At 49.1% G+C, this 15,587-nt stretch overlaps 1 protein-coding gene across 1 annotated transcript in view; it reads left to right on the top strand.

Annotated features, from left to right (window-relative positions):
• OCA2 (OCA2 melanosomal transmembrane protein) overlaps positions 1-15,587 on the top strand; it is a 481,929-nt gene that overhangs the window by 240,807 nt on the left and 225,535 nt on the right. Inside the window, exons 17-18 of the mRNA XM_019525532.1 lie at positions 2,104-2,161; positions 3,966-4,074. Coding sequence (XP_019381077.1) covers positions 2,104-2,161; positions 3,966-4,074 — 167 coding nt within the window. The remainder of the gene's footprint in view (positions 1-2,103; positions 2,162-3,965; positions 4,075-15,587) is intronic.

The raw sequence follows: 15,587 nt of genomic DNA, 5'->3' as shown, positions 1-15,587 counted from the left end.
GGCCGCGGTGCGGGGGGCCCCCCCCCCCCCCCCATTTGCTGGCTGGCCCCTGGTTGTTCCCTGCTGGTGTCCCCCCCTCCTGACTTGGGGACCACCAGTTGCCCATGAGCAGCCTTTAACTACTTGGAAGAGTAGTTCCAAAGAGGAGAGCTAGACTTTTCTCAGTGGTAGCAGATGACAGAACAAGGAGTCATGGTCTCAAGCTGCAGCAAGGGAAGTATATATAAGTATAAGAAAAAACTTTCTCACTAGGAGGGCAATAAAGCAATGGAACAGGGTACCCAGAGAGGTTGCGGACTCTCTTGGAAGTTTTTAAGACCTGGTTAGACAAAGCCTTGGCTGGGATGAGCTAGTTGTGGATAGTCCTGCTTTGGGCAGGGGTTTGGAATAGATGACCTCCTCTGGTCCCTTTCAACCCTAATTTTCTATGATTCTATATTCCTTTTACATGATCAAAATCAACTTTTAAAAAATAAATTATTTTAAAAGGGCAATAAAATATAAAAACTTGATGTAAAAAATAGTGAAAGTCTGAAGTGTAAATATAAACTATCTTTCTGATGTTGGAGGTCAGGATTTCTTCATCATGATACTCACTAGTATTAATGACAAAACTCCTTAACTGCAAATTCCAAGACTTAAGGCAGGAAGGCCAACTATACTGATAATCAGGGATCCTGGTTTTCTCTGATTAAAAAAAAATTAGATATAATCCCCCCTCCACATTTTTCCATGATTAAAATGAAATGCCATTTACATATATCTAGATCTAGATCTAAATTTAGCTCTAGATATATAGATAGATGGATACATGTATCTCTAAAAATTTGGGATTCTTGGGACTTGCAATTATCAGAGAAAACCAGGTTCCCTGCTGATAATACTGTTTTTTAAAAGTTCTGATTGTGATATCAACCATAACCATTGTTTTAGATAAGAATGGCCTGTGTTAACATCTGAAAGTCATGGAGGAAATAAGTACAGTTTTGGGCCTCAGCTGTGTGATGAGATTTGCTAGTTTGGTCCCCTGCACCGAGTTAAAATTTCTTGGTAAGAAAGGTGAATATGTTATGGGACCCTGAAGTGAAATTTTATCTCCAGTGAAGCTAATCAGAATGTTGTGAGAGGTTTCAATAGCAGTGTGGGGTTCACTCCTCTTGTACAATGCTCATAAAGGATGATCTAAATATTCCCATACTGTTATCTGAAGATGATTGTGACAGAGCTCTAATTTAATCATAGAGCCATAGAGAAGTATGGCTCATCATCTAGTCCAACCCTCTGCCTGACTCAGGATCATCCCTATGCAAACCATCCTATATAATCTATAATCTAAACTCTACATAAGACTACCATCAACCCTGACACAACACAAACCTAACACCCTAACCTGCCACAGGTAAAGCAGGGGAACCATAGCAGTCAGTGTACTGCTTCTATTAAATGTTGTCAGTATATGCTCAAGTGATCCTGGGTAGAGAGCAATGCATCCCACAACAGAGGAAGGCAAACCCCTCCCACAGTCTGTACCAGTCTGCCCATAGGTTATAATTCCTTCCTGATCCCATGTATGGTGATTGGTTTGACTGTGAATGGAGGGGCAAGACCCTTAAGCAGAAACTTCCAGCTTGGGTCCCAGCAGGAGTATTGGCACACCCCAGCCAGTCCCTAGGCTTGACTATAGCCAACGCTCAGTGTCTCTGAGGAAGTCTTAAAAACATCCTGACACATATAGCAGAAATTGGGGGTGGGGACAACCAGCAATGCCCAGAAGCATAGGAAACACCCATAGTAGACCATAGGCATATCTGCGCCTACATCATCCCTGACCAGTCAGTGGCTCCAGCCTCTTCTTGAACACCTCAAGCAATGGAGAGTCTACAACTTCCCTTGGTAGGCTATTCCACTGCCTTACTATTCCAAAAGTGAAGAAGTTTTTCCACCTCTGGACCCTCTCTAACTTCTCCATGTCCTTTGTAAAATGTGGAGCCCAGGATGTACACAATAATTTAAATGAGGCCTAACCAGTGCCGAGTAGAGAGGCACTTTCACCTCCTGTGTGTTGCACCTAATTACTAAAAAGTATCTCTGGTTTTCTTTCAGACAAATTTCACAAGAAGATAAAAACTGGGAAACAAATATTCAGGAACTCCAAAAAAAGGTAATTGGCAGCTTCAACACTATTCAATACATAAGTAATACTTAAAAGGAAAACCCAGATCTAATCTAACTGCATGAATTTAACACTCTACATGGAAAGAGGAAATCCTGCTAGGCCAGCCCATTAATGGGACAGAGTTAAGATAGCATGACATGATATTTTTTGTAAAATATTATAATGTTATTTTAATTAATAATTACTTCATATTTTAGCAATGGATTTAAGCATTTATTAAAGCTTTGATTTAGATTCCAGCAGGGCAAGAGGTTGCTTATATCAGTGCCTTTTTATATAGAACACCTACTACTAATATAGCTCTGTCTATAGGATACTGTTACTTATACCATGCTTGTGCTATTGTTGAGATGATGCCTTTCAGCTGCTGTTATGAATCAGCATCCAGTTGTGCTATGTGCTCTACAAAAACAGCACAAAAAGATGATCACTGTCTGATAGAGCTTATAGGGTGTGTCTACACATGCTTTTATGCTAGGGTAGCCATCATAGAGGACATTCCAGTTTTCTGACCCTCTGTCTTCTATTGATACGAAACTGGACGCCTTTTTCTCTCTTCAAGAGAAAAATAGAGGACATAAAGGCATCTGGTTTCGTATCAATAGAGGACAGAGGACAACTGGACTGTCCTCTATGATGGCCACCCTATTTTATGCGTGTCTAAACCTAATGTGCATTTGCCTAATGTGCATTAAGGCAATTTAGTTACATGTCTATATGTGCATGTGCTAAAGCGCATTGATGCAGCATGAGGACCAACTTGGGAATTAAAGTTAGTTCCAAGTCAGTTGACATACACAGCGTTAATGCTCCTTAGTGCATCCACATGTGCATTAAGGCCCTTCAGCTATTCAGGCCTAAATCTGATACCTGCTTTTGCAGGTATCAAATTTAGGGGCAAATAGCCTAAAATTGCCATTTTTAAAGTGCATTAAGGGCACACATGTGTAGACCTGTGCCCTTAATACACCTTAAATTGGTGCATGCAGATGTGCTTCTAGTTTAACTGTTTAATACACTTTCAGTGGTCTTTTATATAAGAAACCACATATGAAGTCAGATCAATTTTTAAAATAGCTTTAAATTAGGAAATGGAGAGGAAGATGTAAAGGCAGATGGTGGCAGAAAATGAGGATGGACAGATGAATGAGGATGGAGGGGTGAATACCAAAAAGTGAGACTGAAAAGAGAATTGGAAGACAGTAGATGAGGAGGAGAAATCAGAGAAGAGGAATGTAGAAGTTAGGAATAAAATGGGTATTAGAATGGTGAATTATAGAAGCAGCATCTGGGGTGAATTGGTAAACTCTGTGGGATTATTTTGCAGTTTTCAGGGCCACAATTCTACAGTATGGGGTAGGGTTGCTGAATAACCACAAACATTTTCAGTAGCTGTGATTTGTATGTTCCTGCTATTCATACTTGCAGCAAAAGGCTTTAATTAACAGTTGTGTTAGCTAATCTGGAACCACTGAAACAGTGCAATAATGAAATTGCTTTTATTTATTAAAATAGATTTTAGTTGTTATATATCACATACCAATTGCAGTTAGAAGTTGAAGATCCATTTGAAATCTTTTTTGTATAAAATAACATTTTTACAGAATCTTCTTTTTCCCATGAAAATTGCAAGATTTTTTGCAGGATTTTTTTTTGTTTCTTTTACTACGCATACAGTGCAGAAAGAGACATTTCCAGTTTACCAAAGGATGCTGGATTAAAAATGTGTACTCTGTACATAGTAAGTGATTACTTCTGTAATACTTTGTGAATATTTTTTTACTTGCAGCACAGAATAACAGACAAAGTTCTTCTCATCAAATGCCTGACTGTGCTGGGATTTGTTATCCTTATGTTCTTTGTCAATTCATTTGTTCCGGGCATTCATCTCAATCTTGGTAAGTCTAATTTCTTTGCTTGATTGGATGAGAAGACTTAACAAAAATGTTCCTTTTGAATTTGGGTCTGAGCACATAGGTCATTTCTTCTTTACTACATGTTGATTCAAGATGCAGGAGCACCTCAAAGTATGAGAGTGCACGTGCACACACACACGTACACATATTTTAAAATTAGCTTTATTTACATGCACACACACACACACAAGTACACATCTGAGATCTGGTCACATATGCACACACATGCAGTTAGAGACCGATAGATACCCCGCCTCATGCCTGCCCCCTACCACACACAGAGGCACAGACACATATGCAGCCACATATTTTTAGTTTAAACATTGTTGATTAAAGCCAGTATTTTTACAATCACTCAATTCATTATAATTAGTTACCAGTAGTTGGCTTGGTATATTTATCAGTTTGAGCAGGGGACAGATCCTTCTCTCCTGTTGATCCCATGTTTTTTCTCTTCTGAGCTTGTTGATATTCTGGCCTAGGCTACTGGTGCTTGATTATTTAAATTAATGTCACAACTGTCATATTAAAAAGCCCACCGAAATCAGATCTGCTTATTCCCTCATTCATAGTATCAAATCATGCAGTATTAATTATATGCTTATCAACAGTTTAGCTTCGCCTACGTACTACTCTGATTTTAGCACTGTCTACTTTTAATTTGGGGCTCTAGTACTGCCTACATTTAATTATGACATCATACTTGTGAAGTGACAGGTATGAGAAGGGTTTAAGAAAATATGTACACCCTATACTACTGCCTAGTTTCCTGAAGCCAGGCAGGGAAAGAGGCAGCTGTTAGACCTCACAGACTTGTGATTTTTTCACCACCTTTGCTATGTGTTGGGTGGTGCCCTGATGGACTCACAGACGGAACTATTGTGCCTAAGAGCGACTTGTCCCACAGCCTCTTGCACCATTGGGCATTATGAATCATACCTAAATCCCTAATAGGGAAGTTCAAAGTCTGACCCAGTAGTTGACAACTTATATCACATGATCAGGACACAGCCTGTGAACATGGGGCTTTGATGGCATTCAGCCATGAGGGGCTTCTGTGGCGGTCAGTTTCCTGTACCGCTGTGGGGAAAAGCAGTGATGGCAGCTGGGTCATAGGACCAACTTTCCCATCTGCCTCTAACCCTGAGTTATTTCAGCCTGCAGCCTAGAAAAGGTTGCTGACCAATTTGAGTTATACAAGTAATATTTCTTTTTGCTCTGGTGGCCAAATCATAAAAAAATAACTGTTTGGATTGACTTGAAATTATATTTTCTTTGTTTCTGCTTTTTTGTTTTCCTGCTAAAAAAAAAAGGGAGGTAGGGGGAAATTTCCCTTTTCTGTCAAATAAAATACTCCATTTATCTTCAAAGGAAAAAAATGTTTCTGGGCATAAGGAAAGTAAAAGAAACAAAGGGCTGGGGTGATGGCAGAGGTTCCTTCCACCCCTTAGTGGTTAGGATTTGTCCCAAGATGTGGAGAGAGAGCTTGAAAGCTGTTCTTTGCCTGTGATGCGCTGACTCCATGAGCGCATCCACACATGCAAGCATGTGTGTTTGCAGCAGCTCAAATAGAAGCAGTGCAAATTTGAGCAGCTCAAATAGAAGCGGTGCAAATTTGAGCTGGGACTTTTTGTCTCAGTGCACGTGCTTGGATATGCACTTTGTTGTGGAGCAAATTGTGCCATTTGGGGCAAAATAACTTTGCCTAGCTCCTCCTGGATCTGCAGCCAGGGGGAGTTAGAGCCTGGGGCCAGCACCTGTGCTTGGTGTGAGGAGCTTCTGGGAAGAAGATGGCCGGGCCCTTTCCTGCCTTTGGCTACTGCTAGCTGCTGGCTTGGTCTCAGAGCTTTTGGGAGTAAGTTGGCCAGACCCCTTCCTGCCTTGGGCTTCTGCACCCCTGTTCCAGCCTGCTGCCCAGCCTGCTGCCAAGCCATGGTCATGGGACAGTCTGGGGAGGAAGCCTGCGCTGCCTGTCGGCCCCTCCTCCCCCACCATCACTGTTGGAGCCTAAAGGTGCCTTGCCTGCCCCAGCTGCCTTGGCCTTAACCTCCATTTTCACCAGAAGCACACCCTGAGTGGCTGAATTGGATGGCTCCTACCATCACTGCTGCTGTTGCTGCTGCTGCTGTTGTTGCTGCTGCTGCCCTCTCTCAGGAGAGAGGGGGATTCCTTGCTGCACCACCTGACACCACACCTGCATTGGATTACTTCCTAATTGACTGACTGCTCCTGCCGTCCCCCACAGTTACCTCACTACATCTGATCCTGCTTTGTCTTCCTGCCTACTGCTCTGCTGCTGAGCACCTGGCTGGAGGCCTGAGGGGCTTCTTGATAGATCTTAAACAAAACCCCTCCACCACTCCAGACATCTTTTACATCTGCCTCAGCAGCTTTCCCTGTGTGTTCTTGCCCTTGTGTGGTAAGTCCTATGGTCTACTCCCCCTGCCCTGGTGTATGTTGTGTGGCTGAGTAAGCCAGCTCAAGTTTTCCCAGCCTTTGTGTTCCCCCTCCATCACATTCTCAAAGCATAGACCTCCTGGTTTTTTTCCTTGGGGCTGTAGCTCAGTAAGCTTCAGCCCCCTTCCTCCCTACCCACCTCCTCCCCCACAACCCCAGCATGCCCCTACTAGATTCACCAGCCACACTGGACATTTTGTTTTTCTTTATTGTCCTCCCTGCCCTCATGTGAAACAATGGCATAGCATGACCCTTCTGGGGGGGCAGATGCCCCCACAGACCTTCCTGCAGCCCACACTATGGGTACAGATCCTAACCAAGCCCCCAAAGGGATGCATGCCCCTGCAGCCTCCACCCCAGAGGCAGAGTCCGACCAACCTCCTCTGGGGGTGGAGAAGCCTACAACCTCTGCTGCAGGGGCAGGTGGGACTCTGGTAGGGAGTCAACAGGACCAGAGAGTCTCCCATGGCCAGGCCTCCCCTGGAGGGGTTCCCAGGCCCTCTCTCCCATCATCAGGGACCAAGGGCAAGGACAGTGGTTAGGGCTTGTCTTCAGCCTCCTCCACAGCTGGAGGTGGCAAGGACAAGGGCCCTACCCCCAAGCTGAGACTACCAGTGCCTGAGGGGACCAGGTGCACTACACCAGCCAGCACACCCACTCAGCCTCTCTCTGGGCCTAGCCCCAGCCCCACCAATGTGCCTCCCCTGGGGGAGAACCTCAGCTATGCACAGGCAGCTGTGGGGAGGCCTGAAGCCAGGGGGCCTGGACCCTCCACCGCCAGCCCTTCCAGCTCAGGTGGCGGGGCCCCCTTTCTGGCACTTACTTGCAGACATGGGCTGAAGTGCCAACTGCTCAAGCAGGAGAACCTGCACTTTGATACCTGGGTGCAGGCCCTGGCTTGGGTAGTGGGGGCCCCCAAGATTGTGGCGGCCTGCTGATTTCATGGCAAGGGGGTCTTTTTCCTTGCCTCGGAAGCTGCTGCACAAGAGGCGGAAGAGAGGAGGCTTGTGGTGGAGGGCGAATACATCCCCCTTGAGACTTTAGAAGAGCTGGGGACCAGGGTGTTCCTCAGCTCCATCCCTCTCTATATCCTCAATTGGGCTGTGCTTCCCCCAGCTCCAAACCCTGGGGAGAGTTTTTTCCCCAATGGTGGCCCTTTCAATGGGGTGCTGAGACCCTGGCCTTTACCACATGTGCTCTTTCCATCAGCAGGTTATGATCCAGCTGGTGGTGGGACTGCATTTGGAGGTTGAGGGGTGCCTTGCAATTCCTTATCAGGGGACCGTGGTGAGGATTTTCTATACACTAGAACTTGTGGTGCTTCCAGTGCCATGCCCTGGGGCACATGCATCAAGAGTGCCCCATGGGCCAGGTGGGGAGGGCATCTGTGCATCACACTGGGAAGAGGGGTGCCCCTACCACTGGCACCCCTCCCCCCTGAGGCCCCTCTGGCACTCCAGCCTCAACCACAAGCCACCCCATTAGCTCAAGGGACCCTGCCCCCCAACCAAGCTTGGTAGAGTTCTGGGGAGGGCAGCAGCAACCAGAGGGGGAGAGAGAGCAGGGCCAACATGCCCCTGTCATGGCTGCCCCACCCCCCCAACCCTCACCCTCTCCTACTGGAGCCTGTCCACCTGAGGACCACACCCCATGGCTGAGTGGGTGAATGTCCCCTCTGGGTGTAAAGGCAAGAGAAAGGTCTGGGTTCAGCTGAAGCCCTCTGATGTGGAGGACTTCTCTCCCCCTCCCAAGATCACCACACAGGGGGAAGGAGCATCCCAGCCTCCAGGGGCCTCCCCAGCTGTGCCTGGCACCCCACTCCCAGGAAAGATCAAACAAGTGATCCCTGTGGAGGAGGTTTCAGGGCTGCTAGATAGTCCCGAACAGGAGCCCATGGAGAAAGCCCCTCATTCTGCTGACCAGGCCCGACCCCCTGAAACCATGGGCACCAAGGCGTTGGCCTCGGCCTACCTGAAGGGAGGCCTGGCAGCGGGGCCTCCTCCTCCTGATCTGGGGGATACAGAGGCCCTGGGGCTCACCCCCGTGAGTCTTGAGTGGGGAGGTCCCCTTTCCCAGGGCCCAAGGCAGACACTGAAGCCACCCTGATATCTGATGGGTCTTTTTCCTCCCCCTCCCAGAAAAACCTCACCTTCAGCCTACCCCATAGTCCTGCACTAGAGGGGGCACTGTGGGGTCTCCTCATCAACAGGCCGCTCTTGTTGGGGACCCTGCATGGACCCCCCTAGGGCCCCAGTTCTACCCCACCATCTTGTAAAGGAGCCCTACTCCCACCCTTACCTCCATCCCTGTCCCATGGGGCTGCAGAGCTCTCCCAATCCCAACCAGAGTCCAGGGTCTTAGCAGACCGGGGGGTTCAGATGGTGCCTGAGGAGCCCACTGAGCCTCAGGACCAGGAGGAGGACACCTGAGAACCAGCAGGCTCCATGGAGACTGCAGACCTCTTGGTCCTAGCAGTCCCCAGAGATGAGCTACTTGCATCTCTTGACCGTGACTAAACCCACCGGTCCACCAGCAAGGTACCACTTGGACCACTGGGCAGATTTGGACAGCATCATCACCACTGCGAGGGCACTGGCAGGGGAAGGCAAGTAGCCTAAAAGCTGCAATGCTCAGATCTATAGGTAGGCCTGCAGTTTCATAGATGCCCTCTATATGTATGGGAGGGTGATATGTGAGCCGGCAGGCCCCACACTGGGCATTGTGATGCGCAGGGCCCCTGCTGAATCATCTACTCCAGCCCCTGAGCCATGAGGTTGTTTAAGATCATGACCCTCAATGTCCACAGCTCCAGGAAGGGTCTCTGGAGGTGTCAGGTGCTCTCCTTCCTTCAGGAGGGAGGGTACCCCATGGTATTCTTGCAGGAGACCCTGACAACTTGAGCCGAAGAACCTGACTGGAGGCTGGAGTGGGTAGGTAGGGTCTTTTTTAGTCACCTCTCAGCCACCTCTTGCGGGGTGCCCACCCTGTTCTCCCCAGGCCTGCAGCTGGAGGTTCTCCAGGTTGTTGAAATGGTGCCAGACTGCCTGCTGCACCTCTGGGTCCAGGTGCAGGGGCTGGTCCTGAACCTTCTGAACATGTATGCCCCTGCAGGGGACCTGGAGTTGGCAGATTTCTTCCGCCGGGCAGCCACATGCATCGTCACCTCAACCCCTGCAAGTGCCTGGTCCTTGGCAGGGACTTAAACATCATCCTAGATGTGTGAGACCAGTCAGGCAGGGAGTGGAACCAGGCTGCTGTGGGTGTCCTCAGGGAGATCCTGATGGGCTACTCCCTGGTGGATGTCTGGAGGTGCCAACGGTAGAGGTGCCCTGGGTGCAACAGAGGTTGATCCTGGCTGGTGTCACCCATATTGGAGACCTCCTCAACCACAATATGTAGGAGTGGGTGGACCCCACTGCACTGGCCTCGTGCATGGGTCTATCCATGATGCATGCAACCTGCCATCTGGTCCAGGGGGTGAAATCTGCCCTACCTCCTGACGCCCTTGCCTTTGACTAGGTACTGTGCGGCAGCAGTTCCTGCCCCTCCTGTGTCCTCCAGCCCACTGGAGTTTGTTGTGGCACCGGTGCCACACCCTGCAGGGCCCCACCAGCCACCCCTAATGGTCTCCACATGTTCTCCATAGCTACAATCCAGTTTTCCAATCTTCACATAAACAGCAGCAACTTAAATGCAAGCAAGCTGCTTCACAAACTAAAAGTCTCCCCATTTTGGCTCAAGGTTCCCCGCAGACCATATTTCCTGTGGAGCCCTCCCACCGCACTTTCTTGGGTGGCTTGGGTGCCTGCCCTTCTCTCAGGAGCTCCTCTCCCTGCAACATGCAGGACCAGACTTCCTGTTTGGTCTCAAGCCCCCGGTTTATGTGCCCTGAAGCCCCACCCCTTCCTGTCACATGGCTCCCCAGCCACACACAGGATTTTTCACTTGGGCTTGATAGCCAGCCTGCCTTCCTCTGCTACAGTACCCAGCTGCTTGGCCCATGTTATACAGCCTCATAGCAAAGGAGCTTATTGTTGAATTTCAAATTGCAGTACCAAAATATTAGCTACCAGTTATTATTGTTACAGAAATAGTTTTGCCATGAATCTCCAAGGATTTTCAGTTCTTCAGTTGTGGAGATAATTTTTTAAGATATGCCATATCTTACCATAATGCTTCAGTTAAAGTTGTGCAATATGTTCTTCATAAAAACTAAACTAGATCAGAGATCAGTGGTTAATTATCTTGCAGAATAATGTATTGTACAAAGGCAAAGTATTAGAAATCTAATAACTTTTAATTGCATTTGGTAGCCTGAATCTGAAATATTATCGAATTCTTTGTCAGCCCCTGCCTTTGATACAATTTTTCCATTATGAACTTGGAATCACTTGGAAGATAATTTGAGAGGGCTGATGTTTTAATTTAAATAAGAAAATCAGTATATTTATCACCCTTTAAAAATGCTGAGTGCTTTCCTTTTCAGTATTCTTGTATCAGTTCATTGATTTTAGTTCTAATTATGTGGAAATACCTTTGTTAATGCAGTGATAAATATAAGACTTTATATGAACAGAAGTAGAAAAGTGACAGTTCAGGATCCCCTAATAATCTTTATTCAGCCTCTGTTTCATCGGAAGTCCTAAATAGCCCCTATTATAATTATGTTTTGTTTGTTAAGCTCTCAGGGGAAGTCATTGTTCTTCACAATGGTGAAGAATACTCTACTACGTGCTGCCATAGTATAAATAATAAGAACAGATTCATACTAATCTTCTCCTTTATCTGTAACCTTAGTAACATTTTGTACTAATTCATATATGTTGTGTGATTGATAATGAATCATTAATATACCGTGTGTGTGTGTGTGTGTGTGTGTGTGTGTGTGTGTGTGTGTGTGTGTGTGTGTATATAGATTGGATCTTGCAAGGGCAAAAGTCCAGTATATGACATCACATTAAGAAAGACTTTTGCCCAGAGATTCTTTTTCCCTTGTATGCTTGTTTCCACCGTCACCTAACCAAGAAGGAGTGAGGTGGCGGGGAAGGGGACACTTTGATCTTTTTCCTCCCTTACTTTAATGGCTCCTTTGAGTTTCTACATTGTACAAAGGCACCAAAAAGATTTGGGATTTGTGCATGCTTTGAAAAAATGGCAAACTTCTGGAGGTTTGTTCCTTAAAAAACTTCATATGCAATCAATTCCATATAGAAGATTATAGGACAAGGAAAAAGATGGATCTGTTGAATTCTTTTGAATTTTTTTTTAGTGGGTATGATTATTCTTTGTCTCAATCCCCAGGAAATGACTAGGAGTCCACCTCAGAAATCCAAGAATATTGAGGGATCCGCCCATGCAAATCAGTTTGGGCAAAGGGCCTCCACCTCCATATTTCTGTCTGACCCCTCTCTGGTTCCTATGACTCTATGTCTACATGCATTTAAGCATGATTAAATTTACTGTGCATTAACCTAATGTTCAGTAAGTGATTTTTGGCAGGTGTCTACACATGCAGGGACATGGCACTAAGTCCTTCAGCCCTGCCATGTGCCCCTGTGGCCACTGGGGGGGGGGGGGCTCTAGCCTCCGGCCACATGGCTTTCAGCACTTGGCAGCCATCTTGGAAACTCTGATCACTGCCCAGTCCCTTCCCTGCCCAGGAGCATAGGGGCAGCATGTATTAACTCCCTCCTTGCCCACCCTTCCTCCCTACACCAGGGTTGCTCTAGTCTCTGCCCCACTACTCCAGCCCAGCCCCTGCCAGCAATGACCAGTGCTCTGTGCTTCAGCTGGCTATGGTGATGGCCCTGCTGGCTGCAGCAGGCCACCCTCCCACCCCCACCCAGGCCCAGGAGAGCTGTGCACTTGCTAATGGGGGCCAGGGCACTAGATGCAGGAGGCCCTTGCTGACCCCCTCCTCCTGCACTCCCTGCTCCAGGCCAGCTTCCCCACTGTCCACATAACCCCTATCCCTGCCCATCCCCAGCACCACTCTTATGACACACACGGTTGAAACCAAAAAACTTTATTTCCCTAACAACACACCCCCTCAATGAACAGAGTCCCCTCTTCTCTCTTCCCTCAACCAACAGAGCCCTTCCACCACCCTCCCCACCAACCAACAATAAAAAAAAACTTACAAATGGAAAATTATTTACACATGGAAAGTTATTTACAATATTTCTGGTCTTCAAACCCAGAGTGGGGAGCCATGGGTGGGGATGGGGGAAGCCTAAGAGGCAGAGCCCCAGGGAAGGTGCCCAGCACCACAGCTTTGGGATGTTCCCCTGAGGGTCCAGGGGCTGTGAAGAACACAGTGGATGGTGGCCTCATGCATGGCTTGATTTTTCAGGCATGTGGTATGGGGGAGAGCAGTGTGGCCAGGTCTAGACAGATAGTAGCAGGTCTGGGGCAGGGGCTGGGCCAGGGGGTCTGGCAGGCAGGAACCATCTAAGGACCTGCTCCCCGGCCCAGGGAGGGCTTGCTGCAGGGCAGTGGATGGGACCCAGGGGCCATGGGCAGAGGCTGGGAAGTTGGGGACATGGGCAAAGCCAACAGGCCCAGGAAGATGTCCAGGGCCTGGCAGTTGGTGTCTTCCTGCTGCCAGAGTAGCTCTAGACATTCTTATTCCAGGGTCTTCATTTGGGCCCAGTGGTGCCACCACACCCAGTCCTGCATCTCCACCTGGGTGAAATCCTCAGCCTGCTCCTGTGCCTCCTGCTCCTCTGGCACCTTCACCAGCCACTGGAGCAGAAGGGTCTGGTCCATGGTGCACTGCTGAAGCAGCTAGCACATCTGGATGGTTCCAATGGTGGGTGGTGGCAACCCAGAGCCCACATCCCTGCTGGGGCTGGTGGGCTCTTACCCATGTCCAGATGTTGGCCCTGCAGAGGCAAGCAACAGAAGCCTTTTGTGAGAGTTTGCAACATTTTAGAGATAAGATGCTCTGCACTGCCCGGCCTCAGATTGGGGGTTGGTTGTGCATGGGTGCCCACAGACCATGGTAAGTAGGCTGGGCAGGCCTGGGACCAGGCAGCTGCTGGGTAAGCCCCCCCATTCTTGCTTGCTTCACTAGGGTTGGTGGCTGCTGATTACAGGCAGCCTGCCTCCCTCTCTCCCTTCCCAGGTTGGGACAGGCCAGGCTGTTGGAAGCACCTGCTGCCATGGCTCCTGACCCTGGTTCCCCCACTGCAGGCCAACCACTCTGCTGTGCTGGTCAGCCCGTGGTGCCTGGGCTTGGGTTGCATGGGGCTCCCGGATAACTGGGGCGAGGGGCTGACTAAGCTTCTGCCCTCCCCACAGGGGGCCTGTCTGGGGAGGCACCCCAGCATTGGTCCCTCCCTACACCACTGCTGCACCCTGAGTGTGCCTTTTCTAAATTTGCCCCTGGGCGGTGCATGATTAGCTGTTTGTGCAGACTGAAGGGGAGCCTGAGCCACTATGCCCTGCTGATACATAACCTCCTGGTGCCCCAGGCACACCTGCACTCCTGGGTCAGGACCCTGAGATATGATGGCATGGGAGGCAAGCCTGGGCTGCTCTGCAACCTCTGCTGACACCTGGAGTGTTACCTGTGGCAGTGCTATGCTTCCCTCTCTCTTGCTGCCAAGGGGGACATTGCTGCCAGCATCAAAGCCTTCCTTGGCATGTGGGAGTCCTGTGCCCGCCCAGCTGTAGGGACACAGGCTGCTCAATAGAGTTCTGAACTGTGTCCCACCTCTCTGTGTGCTGTGTGTTGTTGGGGTGAGGGGGGAACCTAGGGCCAAGGGAGTATGTGCAGGCAAGCCAGGCAGGGAGTAGGGGCAGGGGTGGGGACTGGGAGGGTCCTCCCCCCAGTGCAGGAATTATTATGTATCAGGGGCAAGCAAGGCTGGTGGCTTGGAACAGGCTTCCCCATCAGCATGGGTGTCTGGCTGCACCCAGTGTCCACAGCCCGCAGTGTGTGCTGGGCTGGCACCTGGTCAGGGCTTCCCCCAGGGAGGAACTGGTGCTGTCATCAGCCAGCAGTGATGTTTCCAGCCACTCCGCATTGCAGGGTCTGCGTCTGTACCAAGGGTGAGGTAGTCACTGGTCATGGTTCCACAAGCTGACAGTGGATGCAGCAGCTAGGGAGGAGGGTGGGGTGGGGTGTTAAAGGCCTGAGAGACCCTCCTCTGGGGTGGTGTCAGCACCAGAGGGATAAGGGTGGGGCAGGTGCTCAAGCAGGCCACCCCTCTTGGTGCCACTTGTAGGGCTGCAGCTTGGGTCCCAGGGCATCAAAATATGGGTCAGCTCCCACATAAAAGCCAGGTCTTGTGGGCACAACTAGACCCATGATTGTAGTCAGTCATCATCCACTGTGACCTTAATGTGGTACTACTATGCTGACTGGCAGTGACCTAACTCCTGCATCCTTCTTGACAAGGCCTTATAAATGTGGGCATTCAAGTGCCCACCCCATGTGAACTGCTTCTGCATGTCGACAGTGCCCCACAGTACCATGAGGTTGCCAACCTCCTTCTGGGTCCAGTTGGGGGTCAGCATAGGTTGCGCATGTGCATGAGGCTGGGGCTAAATTGGAAGGATAATGATTTCATAGATTTCATAGACATTAGGGCTGGAAGGGACCTCAGAAGACAATTGAGTCCAGCCCCCCGCCCAAAGGGCAGGAAGTCAGCTGGGGTCATAGGATCCCAGCAAGATAAGCATCAAATTTGCTCTTGAAGGTGTTCAATGTAGGTGCTTGAATTACCTCCGATGGCAGGCTGTTCCAGACCTTGGGGGCTCGGACAGTAAAGAAATCCTTCCTTATGTCCAGCCTGAAAGAGTCTTGCAGTAGTTTATAACCGTTCAACCTCGTCATCCCTTGGGGCGCTCTGGTGAACAAACGTTCCCCCAGATACAGGTGGTGACCCCGATAAACTTATAGGTGGCCATCAGATCACCCCTGAGCCTGCGCTTTTCCAGGCTAAAGAGCCCCATGGCTCTCAGCCTCTAGTCATACGGTCTGGTTTCCTGACCTCTGATCATGTGCGTGGCTCTTCTCTGGACTCTCTCAA

Source organism: Gavialis gangeticus, unplaced genomic scaffold (genome assembly GCF_001723915.1).
Source record: "Gavialis gangeticus isolate Ggan-Ray unplaced genomic scaffold, GavGan_comp1, whole genome shotgun sequence".
Taxonomy (NCBI): domain Eukaryota; kingdom Metazoa; phylum Chordata; order Crocodylia; family Gavialidae; genus Gavialis; species Gavialis gangeticus.
The sequence above is the reverse complement of the archived record's forward strand: the minus strand, read 5'-3'. Positions and strand labels throughout refer to the sequence as shown.